Raw genomic sequence first — 13,224 nt, forward strand, 5'->3', positions numbered from 1 at the left:
ACACGTCAAACAACCTAAAAGGAAAAAGAAATAAGTATTAGGTAGGTGGTAATACGAAAAGAAGTAATCTGTAAGTCTGACACATATCCTTTGATCACAAAATTAAGGCGGAGGGAAAGACTAGATTGGATCGTTCCTTGTGATAATATGGAAGGATACCTGTTAGTGCTCAGTCCCTCAGTTGCGTCCTGCTCTTTGGGACCCCATGGACTGTCACCTGCCAGGCCCCTCTGCCCTTGGGATTATCCAGGCAAGAATACTGGAGTAGGCAGCCATCCCCTACTCCAGGCAATCTTCCCAACCCAGGGACTGAACCCGCGTCTCTTGTGTCTCCTGCGTCAGTAGGCAGATTCCGTATCACTAACGCCACCTGGGTCTGACCCTTTAACGTGAAAGTTCAGGAGAGGAGCACTTGGTTCCCTGGTGACAAAACTGACAGCGGCGAAAGGAAAGCCGCACGAGAAGGTCTGCTTGCAGAGTCCTTACTTAAGGTCTTAGGGAGAACGTGCTGCTGGAGAGAGTTTCAAAAACTGCAGCCTCCATAAAAAACATGGTTCTTAGCTCATAGGTCAAGAATTATTGAAGAGACAGAGACTAAGCATACTTTAAGGACACTGGACTCTGCGATTTAGATTTTCCTGGAATTTAAGGTCTTCAAATCATGTCTATGAAAGTAATTAAAATGGAATACGGAAAAATCTGGTTTATTTCTAAGAAAGTGTTCTCATCCTGGTCAATCCAGTCATCTCCCTGGAAAGGGCATGAATTCTTTGTTTTAAAACTCCAAATATCATGCTAATAAAAATTGTGAATTTTTTATTTTTTTTGAGGGGGATGCAGACATTGAATTGGCAAACTAATTCTGCCCTAAGATGATAAAGGCAGACTGACAAACTTCATAATTATGTTTTGATGGGAGAATTCAATTTATCCCATAAAATCCTACAACTAATTCCAAATTTAACTTTTAAAAACAAAGCCTTCAGTAATCAAAAGAATTTTCAAGCCAAAGGACTGATCCTCCTTTAGTTTCAACAATCAAAGGACATCACTGTGGGGGGGGTGGGGGCAGGGGAGGACATGAGATGCTCACCAAACATATAAAGAATTAAACACACCACATATAAACAAGCTAGAAATAAATTTCAGGACAAGAATGTAATATAAATACTAAGAAAAGGCTAATAAAAATTCTATTCTATTATTTTCTTTCAAGTTTTAAAATGAAACAACACTTTCTTCAAAGAAATTAACTATAAATGTGTGTGTAACCCAAGTACTAAAACGCAGGGTTGACTCACAATTAGCCACTTTGTACATTACCACTTTAATTTTTAATGCCTAGCTGGTTCACCATGCCACTCTACTGCATTTCTGCAATCGATGGGCTCCACAATCTTTGGTACTTCTCTCTAAATCTAAAGTAAACTTTAAACACTATAATTAAGTTAAATCAGATGGAGTGAGCACCACCAACAACCACACATATACTTCATAGCCAGATCCAAACTACTTTTTAATTCTGGGTAGCCTGGGGTGAGTTCTCTAACTCCAGTAAAATCAATTAAGATCAACCAAATTTCTTCCCTACTTTGTCTACTTTCAAACATTCTAAGTTTTTTAATCATTTACTTATAAAATTAACTTCTAAATTTCTAAAGTGTTTGAATATCATGACACCACCCTTATAGCAGAAAGTGAAGAGGAACTAAAAAACCTCTTGATGAAAGTGAAAGAGGAGAGTGAAAAAGTTGGCTTAAAGATCAACATTCAAAAGACAAAGATCATGGTATCTGGTCCCATCACTTTATGGGAAATAGATGGGCAAACAGTGGAAACAGTGGCTGACCTTATTTTTCTGGGCTCCAAAAATCACTGCAGATGGTGATTGCAGCCATGAAATTAAAAGATGCTTATTCCTTGGAAGGAAAGTTATGACCAACCTAGATAGCATATTCAAAAGCAGAGACGTTACTTTGCCAACAAAGGTCCGTCTAGTCAAGGCTATGGTTTTTCTGGTGGTCATGTATGGACGTGAAATTTGGACTGTGAAGAAAGCTGAGCACCGAAGAATTGAAGGTTTTGAACTGTGGTGTTGGAGAAGACTCTTGAGAGTCCCTTGGACTGCAAGGAGATCCAACCAGTCCATTCTAAAGGAGATCAGTCCTGGGTGTTCACTGGAAGGACTGATGCTAAAGCTGAAACTCCAATACTTTGGCCACCTCATGCAAACAGTTGACTCATTGGAAAAGACTCTGATGCTGGGAGGGATTGGGGTCAGGACAAGAAGGGGACAACAGAGGATGAGATGGCTGGATGGCATTACTGACTCGATGGACATGAATTTGGGTGAACTCTGGGAGTTGGTGATGGACAGGGAGGCCTGGCGTGCTGCAATTCATGGGGTCGCAAAGAGTCGGACACGACTGAGCAACTGACCTGAACTGAACTGAATGTGACTTATTCTGAAAAAATGATTCTGATAAAGTAAAAACCCCTAATTAACAAATGTATTACAAATAGTGCCATAAATCATATGCATGCCGTACTGTGAAAAATATGATTGCTATCATTCATGAATCAAACCAGTCGACCTTAAAGGAAATCTACTCTGAATATTCATTGGAAGGACAGATGCCAAAGCTGAAGCTCCAATACTTTGGCCACCTGATGCGAAGAGTCGACTCCCTGGAAAAGACCCTGAGGATGGGAAAGATTGAGGACAGGAGGAGAAAGGGGTGACAGAAGATGAGATGGTTGGCTGGCATCACCAATTCGATGGACATCAGTTTGAGCAAACTCTGGAAGATAGTGAAGGACAGGGAATCCTGGCGTGTTGTAATCCATTGGGTCACCAAGAGTCAGACGCTGAACAATGGATCTGACCTGGGAAGTTTATGAAAACACTTCTTTGAATATGGTAATTTGAGGTAACTACCACTTATTCACAGGCTCTTTTGAATCATCTTCTTCCCATTAAACCCATATTCTTTGACAGCTTTACTTTTTTGTTCCACAATCACCAAGCTTCTTTATATTAGTTGCTTCTATTTTTGTGATAAAATAAAATAGCAGTGAACCAAAAATGGCCTGTATTAAAATCAGATACAAACATGAGAACTGCATCATTACAGCTATGCTTCTTACACATTACTTTCAAAATGCTTTCTATCATCAATAATACTTTTCCTTAATAAAAATACATTGCTTATCACTGCCTCCAGTCAGTAAAGATCTAGTAACTAACTTCAGTTCTTACTGCATTTATGCTCTGTATACATCAGACATTTTAGTAATTTTCAAAAGGAAAAAAAAAATTGACAGGGACATAACTAGAGAATGAAGTGATCATAAAACACTGCAAAACCAAAGGGTCACCTGCTCCCAAACCGTTGTTAGTTACCTAACACCCCTGGCTATATGCTACGTTGCTTCATCGCACTGAAACCGTTTTTAAACACTCCGTGTGTCACAATGCAAGAATAACATCTAACCCACCCAAGTTATTTTTCTCAAAGTTATAGCACTCTGCAATTTCTCAAGATTCACTCTTGCTGCCTGAGGCACCTGTGATATCCAAGTGTGAGCTCCCTAGGGTCGCTGCTAACTGCCCCTAATGATAAGCCATGGAGAAAAGGCGCTAATTTTCACTGGCAATATTTTTAAAAGTGGAGTTTTAAAAGAGACATATTTAAAGAGACACAGAGTAGAATATGATTGTATAACTTTTAATGTATATACTTATGTATCTTCTAGGCTATGAAAAGAAGGGTGCTCAGTAGAAGTGGCTCATGCTGGTTCAAGGAGACAGTTATTTTTATTTTTTAAGATAAATTTCACTTGATACTATGAATAATAATAATAATAATAATATACTAATTTCACTTGGGAAATGGAGCCTATTACTGTTTCCTTAGAGCTTCCAAGGTGGCATCGAGAGCAGTAAAAGTCCTAGAAGAACCTGTAAGCTTTGCACTCCAGTGCTGGCCACCAACATCCTGCAGACTCAGTAATCCACAGAAGGCATTTGGGAAATATTACTCTCTATATATATTCTCCAAGCCAGGCTTCAGCAATACGTGAACCGTGAACTTCCAGATTTTCAAGCTGGTTTTAGAAAAGGCAGAGGAACCAGAGATCAAATTGCGAACATCTGCTGGATCATCAAAAAAGCAAGAGAGTTCCAGAAAAACATCGATTTTTGTTTTATTGACTATACCAAAGCTTTTGACTGTGTAGATCACAATAAACTGTTGAAAATCCTGAAAGAGATTGGAATACCAGACCACCTCACCTGCCTCTTGAGAAACCTGTATGCAGGTCAGGAAGCAACAGTTAGAACTGGACATGGAACAACAGACTGGTTCCAAATAGGAAAAGGAGTACATCAAGGCTGCATATTGTCACCCTGCTGATTTAACTTCTATGCAGAGTACATCATGAGAAACGCTGGGCTGGAAGAAGCACAAGCTGGAATCAAGATTGCCGGGAGAAATATCAATAACCTCAGATATGCAGATGACACCACCCTTATGGCAGAAAGTGAAGAAGAACTAGAGCCTCTTGATGAAAGTGAAAGAGGAGAGTGAAAAAGTTGGCTTAAAGCTCAACATTCAGAAAACTAAGATCATGGCATCCGGTCCCATCACTTCATGGCAAATAGATGGGGAAACAGTGGAAACAGTGGCTGACTTTATCTTTCTGGGCTCCAAAATCACAATCATTGCAGATGGTGACTGCAGCCATGAAATTAAAAGATGCTTACTCCTTGGAAGGAAAGTTATGACCAACCTAGACTACATATTGAAAAGCAGAGATATTACTTTGCCAACAAAGGTCTGTCTAGTCAAGGCTATGGTTTTTCCAGTGGTCACGTATGGACATGAGAGTTGGACTATAAAGAAAGCTGAGTGCCAAAGAATTGATGTTTTTGAACTGTGGTGTTGGAGAAGACTCTTGAGAGTCCCTTGGACTGCAAGGAGATCCAACCAGTCCATCCTAAAGGAGATCAGTTCTGGGTGTTCATTGGAAGGACTGATGCTGAAGCTGAAACTCCAATACTTTGGGCACCTGATGCGAAGAGCTGACTCATTGGAAAAGACCCTGATGCTGGGAAAGATTGAGGGCAGGAGGAGAAGGGGACGACAGAGGATGAGATGGTTGGATGGCATCATCGACTTGATCGACATGGGTTTGGGTGAACTCCGGGAGTTGGTGATGTACAGGGAGGCTTGGCATACTGCAGTTCATGGGGTCGCAGAGTTGGACACGAATGAGCGACTGAACGGAACTGACTCTATATTAAACGTGAAATTTAGTCTGACTTAATTGTTTGAGTGCTTGAGTGCTCAGTCACTTTGGTTTTGTCAGACTGTTTGTGACCCTGTGGACTGTAGCCCGCCAGGCTCCTCTGTCCATGGGGTTCTCCAGGCAAGGTTACTGCAGTGGGTGGCCGTGGCCTACTGCAGGTGAACTTCCCAACCCAGGGACTGAACCCACATCTCTTATGTCTCCTGCATTGTCAGGCGGGTTCTTTACCACTAGCACCAGCTGGGAAGCCTGACTTGACTGTTTAGTAAACACTACGATAGTAAAATTAAGTTACATTAGTGATGTTATGTTATGTGTTAAGTCGCTTCAGTCTTGCCTGACTCTTTGTGACCCTATGGACTACAGCTTGCCAGTCTCCTCTGTCCATGGGATTCTCCAGGCAAGAACACTGGAGTGGGTTGCCGTTTCCTCCTTCAGTACATTAGTGATAACGGGTAGAAAATGCACTTTGAATCAACAGTTATAAATACTAATCTTAGGAATTTTAGAACATAATATTTTGGATGCTTTCTCATCTACAATGACTCTATCTGGAATCAGCCCAAAGCAAATAGTAATCACTTTGGTGAGCAATAAAGAGAAGATAGATGCTTTAATATAACAGATCAGACTCACATAAAGCAACTGAGCTAAACAAGAACTGAAATCCCTGGTATTTGGCAGGAGGTTAACAATCTGTAATATATTTATATAAATCAATAAGGAATGTGGCCAGGCTGCCTAGAGCCCCTAACACTTGCAAAACAAAAGGGCCAGACAGGTCTGAACACTTGAACATACAGCCTGGGAAACAACTTCAGCTGTCTGATTTCTTGTGTTGATCAACATCTCAAGGCTTTCTAAACCTTTAAAAAAAAAATCTCTTTGCTATTCAGTAAACTGACAAAAATACCATTTTAGCGATTGCATAACTACAGGGCTGTAAGAGAAATATAATCACACTATGTCGAAGATGAACAAACTATCTCAGATGACTTCTAGAGGAAATGAGAACTACCATTCAAAAGCTATCCATTAGGGCTTAGCTTAATGTGATCCAAGTGAATATTCAAAAAACAGAAATGGAAAGTGGTTCTTGAGCCCTCACTGAGTCTATGAATGCAATTTAGCTGCAGGAAACATGATCCAAAAAAAGGCAGAGAGGTCATTATCATTTCACATTTAAGTCAGACAAGCCCCTAACCATCCCATAAAGCAATCCTCTCCCTGTCTCTGCTGTCCTGACACCCCAGCTGCAGGGCAGGGAGCAAGCACTGCAGTCCAGCGCCGCACTCAGCTGTCCAGCTGCCCTAGTGATGTAATCATCTCACAACAAAATATCTCCACGAATTAACTCTGCTTCCTACCCACTGGAATTCGGAGCGACTGCTTCCTGTTCGTGTTCTCCACTTAACTCTCTATTCTGGATCTACTGCATAGGCAAGTTGTCTTCGTCTAATGGATGGGATTATGTCCAATAGGTCTGGGATTTCCAAAGATTAACAATTTACAAAGGTCTCCCAAACAACATGTTCTGTAAACACATTCCCTGCCTTTCTATTGTGGTTATAATTAAAGGGAAATCTGCATTATTTGCTGTGATTAAAACTCTGACCTGTCACAGGAAGTTCTGTGAGGACTTTTTTCCTGTCACTTTTTTTTCCATACTCTTGAACGTTTGGACATCAAACAATTTAAGAGCTGTGAGATGTCTGGCGCAACTGCCTAAAAGTGCTAAATACAATTTTATTGAGCTATTGGCAGTCTTCAGAACTGAGAAATTAAAAAAAAACTCTACTCTCTTCCTCTATGGTCCACAGAGCACCTTCTGTGGTTATAGCTTGCATGCACCAAATTTATGTTCGCACATTCCACCAGTGCTACACTACGGGATACTGGCCAGGGTATTCTCCTTTTGCTCATTAAATATAGACGACGTGTGCTTATTCTCAACCAGCACTGAATGGTGTAATTCCAGAAGTATTTGCTGCCAGCAATAATGAGCATACTGCTAGAAGGAAAGCACCATTTCAGCAGCATCTGTAAACATTTATCAGTACCTGCCATGTGCAGGCACTGTACTTGGTTTTAGAGATTCCAAGAGATCTAAGACGGGTCCCGTTTTTAAGTGTCATACCCAGTTTCGGGGAAGACAACCAACATGTAAACTTGTAAACCTTCAAGTAGTGGTATATGGCTATGTATTAGTTCTACAAATACTATGTGAAACTTTAACATCAACATCAGAGTAAATTCATTCTACATCCCACTACAGAGAGACGTCTGTGATGTCTCAATTTCCAATATCCATTATCTCTTCTGGAAACCATACCGTCACTTTTTGCTGAGGAACCATCTCTAGCCCACACTCAGGCAACAGAGCTGTGGGGCGCCTGCATAGGATGGCACGTACCCTACCCTGGACACAGTGATGATGACTGATTCAGGGATGGACAGGACCATGAGAATTGGTCCAAGGAATTTTACTAGAACTTCTGGGAAAGTAGAGCTCTCTTTATTCTGGGATTACCAAACTGGCAAGTGATTAGCCTGCAGCTGCTGGTGGCCGTCTCTGCCACCACTTCAGGGCACCCACCGTGGAATGCAGCCAACACTGAAAAAAGCCTGAGCAGGGAGATAACAGGCAAGAGATCCTGGATGACGTCGGTGAAGCACCTAGATCCATTTGTGCCCAGCCTGGGCATTACTTACGTGAGCTAGTAATGTTGTTTTGGAGCTTATCCCGTGTGAGTTGGGTTTTATACGACTTTAAAAAGTCCTAAGACATCTATAAACATTCTGAAACAATTAAATGACTTTAATCATCAATATCTGACCTTAAATACATCTTATACGTTAGACAAAATGAATTAAGCTCAAGATGCTGGGGAAGAATGAAAGCAGGAGGCAAAGGGGGTGACAGAGGATGAGATGATCGGATGGCATCATCAACTCAATGGACATGAGTTTGAACAAACTCCAGGAGACAGCGAAGGACAGGGAAGACTGGCGTGCTGCAGTCCATGGGGTCACAGAGAGTCAGACACGACCGAGGGACTGACCAGCAACATAGCGGTAGGGTGACTGCCCCAGTTCACTGATTTGCTGGGAGACGATTTGCCTTAGGAGGGTCCTCCACGAGGGTGCCCTCCAGGCGAGAGTAATTGACAGCAGCAGAGTTGACTAAGTAATGGCTCCTTGGGAGCTTCTCCCCAGGATTCCTCCTATGGTTCCTTGTCTGCCCACAGGGGCATTTTATGGAGGAAAAAATAAAGGAGGAAAGACAGATAAGCTCATAGCAAACAGGAATATGGAACCTAGAATCAGAAAGGCCTCAGCTGGTTAAGAGGAAGTGAAGTAATAATACAAGGATACTGAGTTTAGTTCATTTAAAGAATGAGTCCAATGCTCAGAGATATGTACTCCTAAAACCCTTAGTTAAGCAACCCCCCTTCCACTAGCTCTTGCTGAAAGTGGAAATGCACAGGGACACCGTATCAGTAGTAACCCCATTGAGGGAAACCCCTTTGTGATTATACAGTTACACTGAAGGCTCCCACTATCTGTTAAGGGGATGCAAAGAAAACACTTTTCACTTACTAAATCATTTTTATTCTTTATAGCCTTAAAAAGCGTGTTCATAAGAAAGCCTCACCGTTCATTTTCTTCCCGTTCATCTTTAGTTTCTGCTTCTATCTACGTACACTGGCAGCGTGGATCTATGAGTTTATAGTTTTGCATACACTAATCAAAAAGTGTTTTACAAATAAAATGGGGATCCCCCAGACTGAGCAAGTTTACAAGATGTGACTTGCAGTACAGTGAATACTTCAACTAGAGCAAAAGTGAAACGTGTGTATATAGAGACACACTGCTATCATCCAGTAGTGCAACACTGGTGTGCGACAAGCTGGGCCCCAAATCAGCTATTCGGGCTGTCTCAGTGGGTATATCGGAGAAGGCGATGGCACCCCACTCCAGTATTCTTGCCTGGAAAATCCCATGGATGGAGGGAGCCTGGTGGGCTGCAGTCCCTGGGGTTGCTAAGAGTCAGGCACGACTGAACGACTTCACTTTCACTTTTCACTCTCATGCATTGGAAAAGGAAATGGCAACCCACTCCAGTATTCTTGCCTGGAGAATCCCAGGGATGGGGGAGCCTGGTGGGCTGCAGTCCATGGGGTCACGAAGAGTTGGACACGACTGAAATGACTTAGCAGCAGCAGTGGGTATATGGGATACCGTATACTGCTTTGCTCACATTCAAGATGAATTCCTGAAATGGACATAAAATAACAGAATTCAGACTTCTTTCATAGTCCTCTAGCAAGCACTCTGTGTGCTGTTCTGTGCTTAGTCGTTTCAGTCGTATCTGACTCTTTGCGACCCCGTGGATTGTCACCCATCAGCCTCCTCTGTCCATGGGATTCTCCAGGCAAGAATACTGGAGTGGGTTGCCATGCCCTCCTCCAAGGGATCTTCCTGACCCAGGGATCGAACTCGCGTCTCTTACGTCTCCTGCACTGGCAGGTGGGTTCTTTACTACTAGCACCACCTGGGAAGCCCATAGCAAACAGCAGAGGCACTCATATTTCAAGCATAATCCTTCAAACCTAACGCATTTTATGTAGTGAAAGGCATACAGAAGAATGAAGGAGTAACATCACTGTTATGCTCACTATATGCTATTAAGGGAAACAAGCTAAGACACACGGGGAAATCATAGAAACCTATTTTATATCTCTTAAAGGGAAGAGAATGGTAGCAGAGGCAAAATATTCTGAGTCACCATGCATCACCATCTCCCCAAAGTCAAGAGAAAGAAAAACAGAGGTGGCTAGATAATAATGACTTTCACACTTTTGCTTCAGCCAGCTCCAATACAAAAGAGTTTCCTGCGGTCAACAACAGCATAAAGTCAACTCTGTAAAAAGAAGAAGCCTGCTGACTAAGAAAATTAGGGACCATTACGTCTTGATTCAGTTCAGTTCAGTCGCTCAGTCGTGTCCGACTCTTTGCGACCCCATGGACTGCAGCACATCAGGCTTCCCTGTCCATCACCAACTCCCGGAGCTTACGTCTTGATTACTAATAGAATAAACACCATTGGACCTTCCCTGGTGGTCCAGCGGCTAAGATTCTGTGCTCCCAACGCAAGGGGCCTGGGTTTCACCCCTGGTCAGGGAACTAGATCCCACCGGCTGCAAGTCAAGATCCCACATGCCGCAACTGCGATCCAAGTCCTGAGTACAGCAACTAAGATCCCGCACAGCCAAATAAAGTAATAAATACATTAAAAAAAAAAAAAAGAAATTAACACCATTTACCAACCCATGGACAGAGGAGCCCGGCCGGCGACAGTCCATGCATGGGGATGCAGAGTCAGACACGAATGAGCAGTGACTAAGCATAGCACTGCACACACTCAGCTTGCTAGAGGACTGTGAAAGGAGTCTGAATTCTATTATTTTATGTTCATTTTGAATGTGAACAGAGCAGTATACAGTATCCCATTTACTGTTAAGATAGCCCAAATTGCTGTTAGTTTGCTCCTCACTAGTCACTTCTACATATTTTCACTTTTTTTGTTCCTCATAACAACTCTATGAAATGGTACTCATTTTTATAGGTGAAGAGACAGACGTATGTACACAAATGTTCACTGCAGCATCTAACAGCCCCAAACAGAAACAACCCAAGTGTCTATCGATTGCTAAATGGATAAATATAACATGGTATCATCCGTAGAGTAGAATATTATTTAGTAATAAAAGGAATGAAGTACAGATACACGCTGTGACATGAATCAACAAGATTATGCTCACTGAAGGGTACCGATCACAAAAGGCCAAATATTTCATAATTTCTTTTATGTGAAACCTCCAAAATAGGCAGATCCGTAGAGACAGAGAGGAGATGAGTGGCTGCCTAGGGCTGGGGGTTGCCAGGTGGCACTAGTGGTAAAGAACCCACCTGCCAACGCAGGAGACACAAGAGACGCGAGTTGGATCCCTAGATCGGGAAGAACTCCTAGAAGAGGGCATGGCAACCCACGCCACTATTCTTGCCTGGTGAATTCCATGGACAGAGGAGCCTGGAGGGCTACAGTCCATGGGGTCACAAAGAGTTGGATACAACCGAAGCAACTTAGCACACAGGGCTGGGGGTGGTGGAGGTGGAGGAGTGGAAGGAATGAAGAATGACTTCTGTTTCTTTTTAGGGTAATAAAATGTTCTAAAACTACAACATGGTGATGGCTGCAGAACTCAGTAAACGTCCTAATGAACAACCAAACTGTATTTATGTCTGTGGGTGAATTTGATGGTATGCATAGTCTATCTCTGGGCTTCCCAGGTGGCTCTATGGTAAAGCATCTGCTAGCCAAAGAAAGATGCAGGTTTGACAGCTGAGTTGGGAAGGAGGAGGGCATGGCAACCCACTCCAGTATTCTTGCCTGGAGAATCCCACGGACAGAGGAGCCTGGTGGGCTATAGTCCGTGGGGTCGGACACGACTGAGTGACTGAGCACGCACACAGAGGCTATCTCAAGAAACAGTCATAGAGAGGTTTAGAGTCTTGTCTAAGGCCCAGACACTCCAAGTGGTGGAGATGGGATTGGAAATCAGGTTGCCTGGTTTCCAAGTCTGATCTGCTGACCACCAGGCAAGCCTACCTCTGTATGGAACACACCTTTGGGGGCAGACACTTCCTTATGGTAAATGAGACCCATTGCTGACAGATACAGCGGTAATGCCAGCTCTCAAGGGTCCTTGCTTAGCTTGGCCATATGTTACCTCCTGGGCTGAAAAAACAAAAACGTGTCGGAAAATTAAAATAAAGCTGAAGACTGTTCATCTCCTAGACTCTCATCTCTTGAGTCCTTCCCTTGTCTAGTTAGAAAATGACACACTGTAATTCACCCAACAGAGCCCGAAAAATATATTTCGATCTCAAAAATATAGGAGTGCAGCGATCATTTTGAAAGCAAAGTGAGCAGCTCTGGCCCGAGTCACAAGGAGAGCAGGAACACTCTGGCCAGCTTTCAACATTCAGTTCTGTCTCCGTTTCTGACCTGTAAAAGCCCTGTTCTTCAGCTCTGGGCCTCTCTTGAGGAAAAACGAGGAATCAGCCAAAACTAGGCAGCCGTCTGTGATGAAGACTGTCTGCTGGGTTTTAGGGAAAAAAACAACAACAACAACAACCAAATTTTACCTATACCATAAGCCAAATATCTTTCCTAATCACATCCTTACTAGGTGAGTAAATCTCTCCCAGCACTAATTCACTCAGATACTGATGATTGGGTTATTATCCCATAAAACCACCACTGAAGTCAGTTCCTTTTAAGGAAACATAAAGGAACAGAAACACAGGAGCAAATGGTAAATTAGTAATAAAGAAACATAAATGGTACCATCAGTGATACACTATTTATAAGCCTCTCAAACTGGGCAACAAAAATGTTTAAATGATAAAAGGGCACAGCATTTGTGAGGGTTTGTGAAAATGGACCCACATGACTATGGGAGTAAAAATTGATTTTAAAAGCCTTTTAAGAAGAGTAATCTGGATACACACACAGACACAGATATCACGTGGTCCTTAAAATGATGATACAGATTCATATTTTTGAACATGGAAGGTGTCAGTCACTCAGTTGTATCCAGCTCTTTGTGATCCCATGGACCGTAGCCCACCAGGCTCCTCTCTCTATGGGATTCTCCAGGCAAGGATACTGGAGTGGGTTGCCATGCCTTTCTCCAGGGGATCTTCCCAACCCAGGGATGGAGAATGGTGTTATTAAAAACAAATTCAGGCTTCAAAAGAATACATACAGTATGCCTCTACATATATAAACAAAATAGTAGAAAGACAAATCACGATGCTATTAATAACATGGCTAGCTCTCTAGGT

The 13,224-nt window shown here is 42.5% G+C and overlaps 1 protein-coding gene across 5 annotated transcripts in view; it reads right to left on the bottom strand.

The window, feature by feature from the left end:
• Window positions 1-13,224, bottom strand: part of CDK6 (cyclin dependent kinase 6) — a 261,465-nt gene that overhangs the window by 194,214 nt on the left and 54,027 nt on the right. For all 5 annotated transcript variants that reach the window (XM_061413439.1, XM_061413440.1, XM_061413441.1 and 2 more), the window contains exon 3: window positions 1-14. This exon is cut by the window's left edge and continues 122 nt beyond it. In XM_061413439.1, coding sequence (XP_061269423.1) covers window positions 1-14 — 14 coding nt within the window. The remainder of the gene's footprint in view (window positions 15-13,224) is intronic.

The sequence above is a fragment of the Bos javanicus genome, chromosome 4 (assembly GCF_032452875.1).
Source record: "Bos javanicus breed banteng chromosome 4, ARS-OSU_banteng_1.0, whole genome shotgun sequence".
In the NCBI taxonomy this organism is placed as follows: Eukaryota; Metazoa; Chordata; class Mammalia; order Artiodactyla; family Bovidae; genus Bos; species Bos javanicus.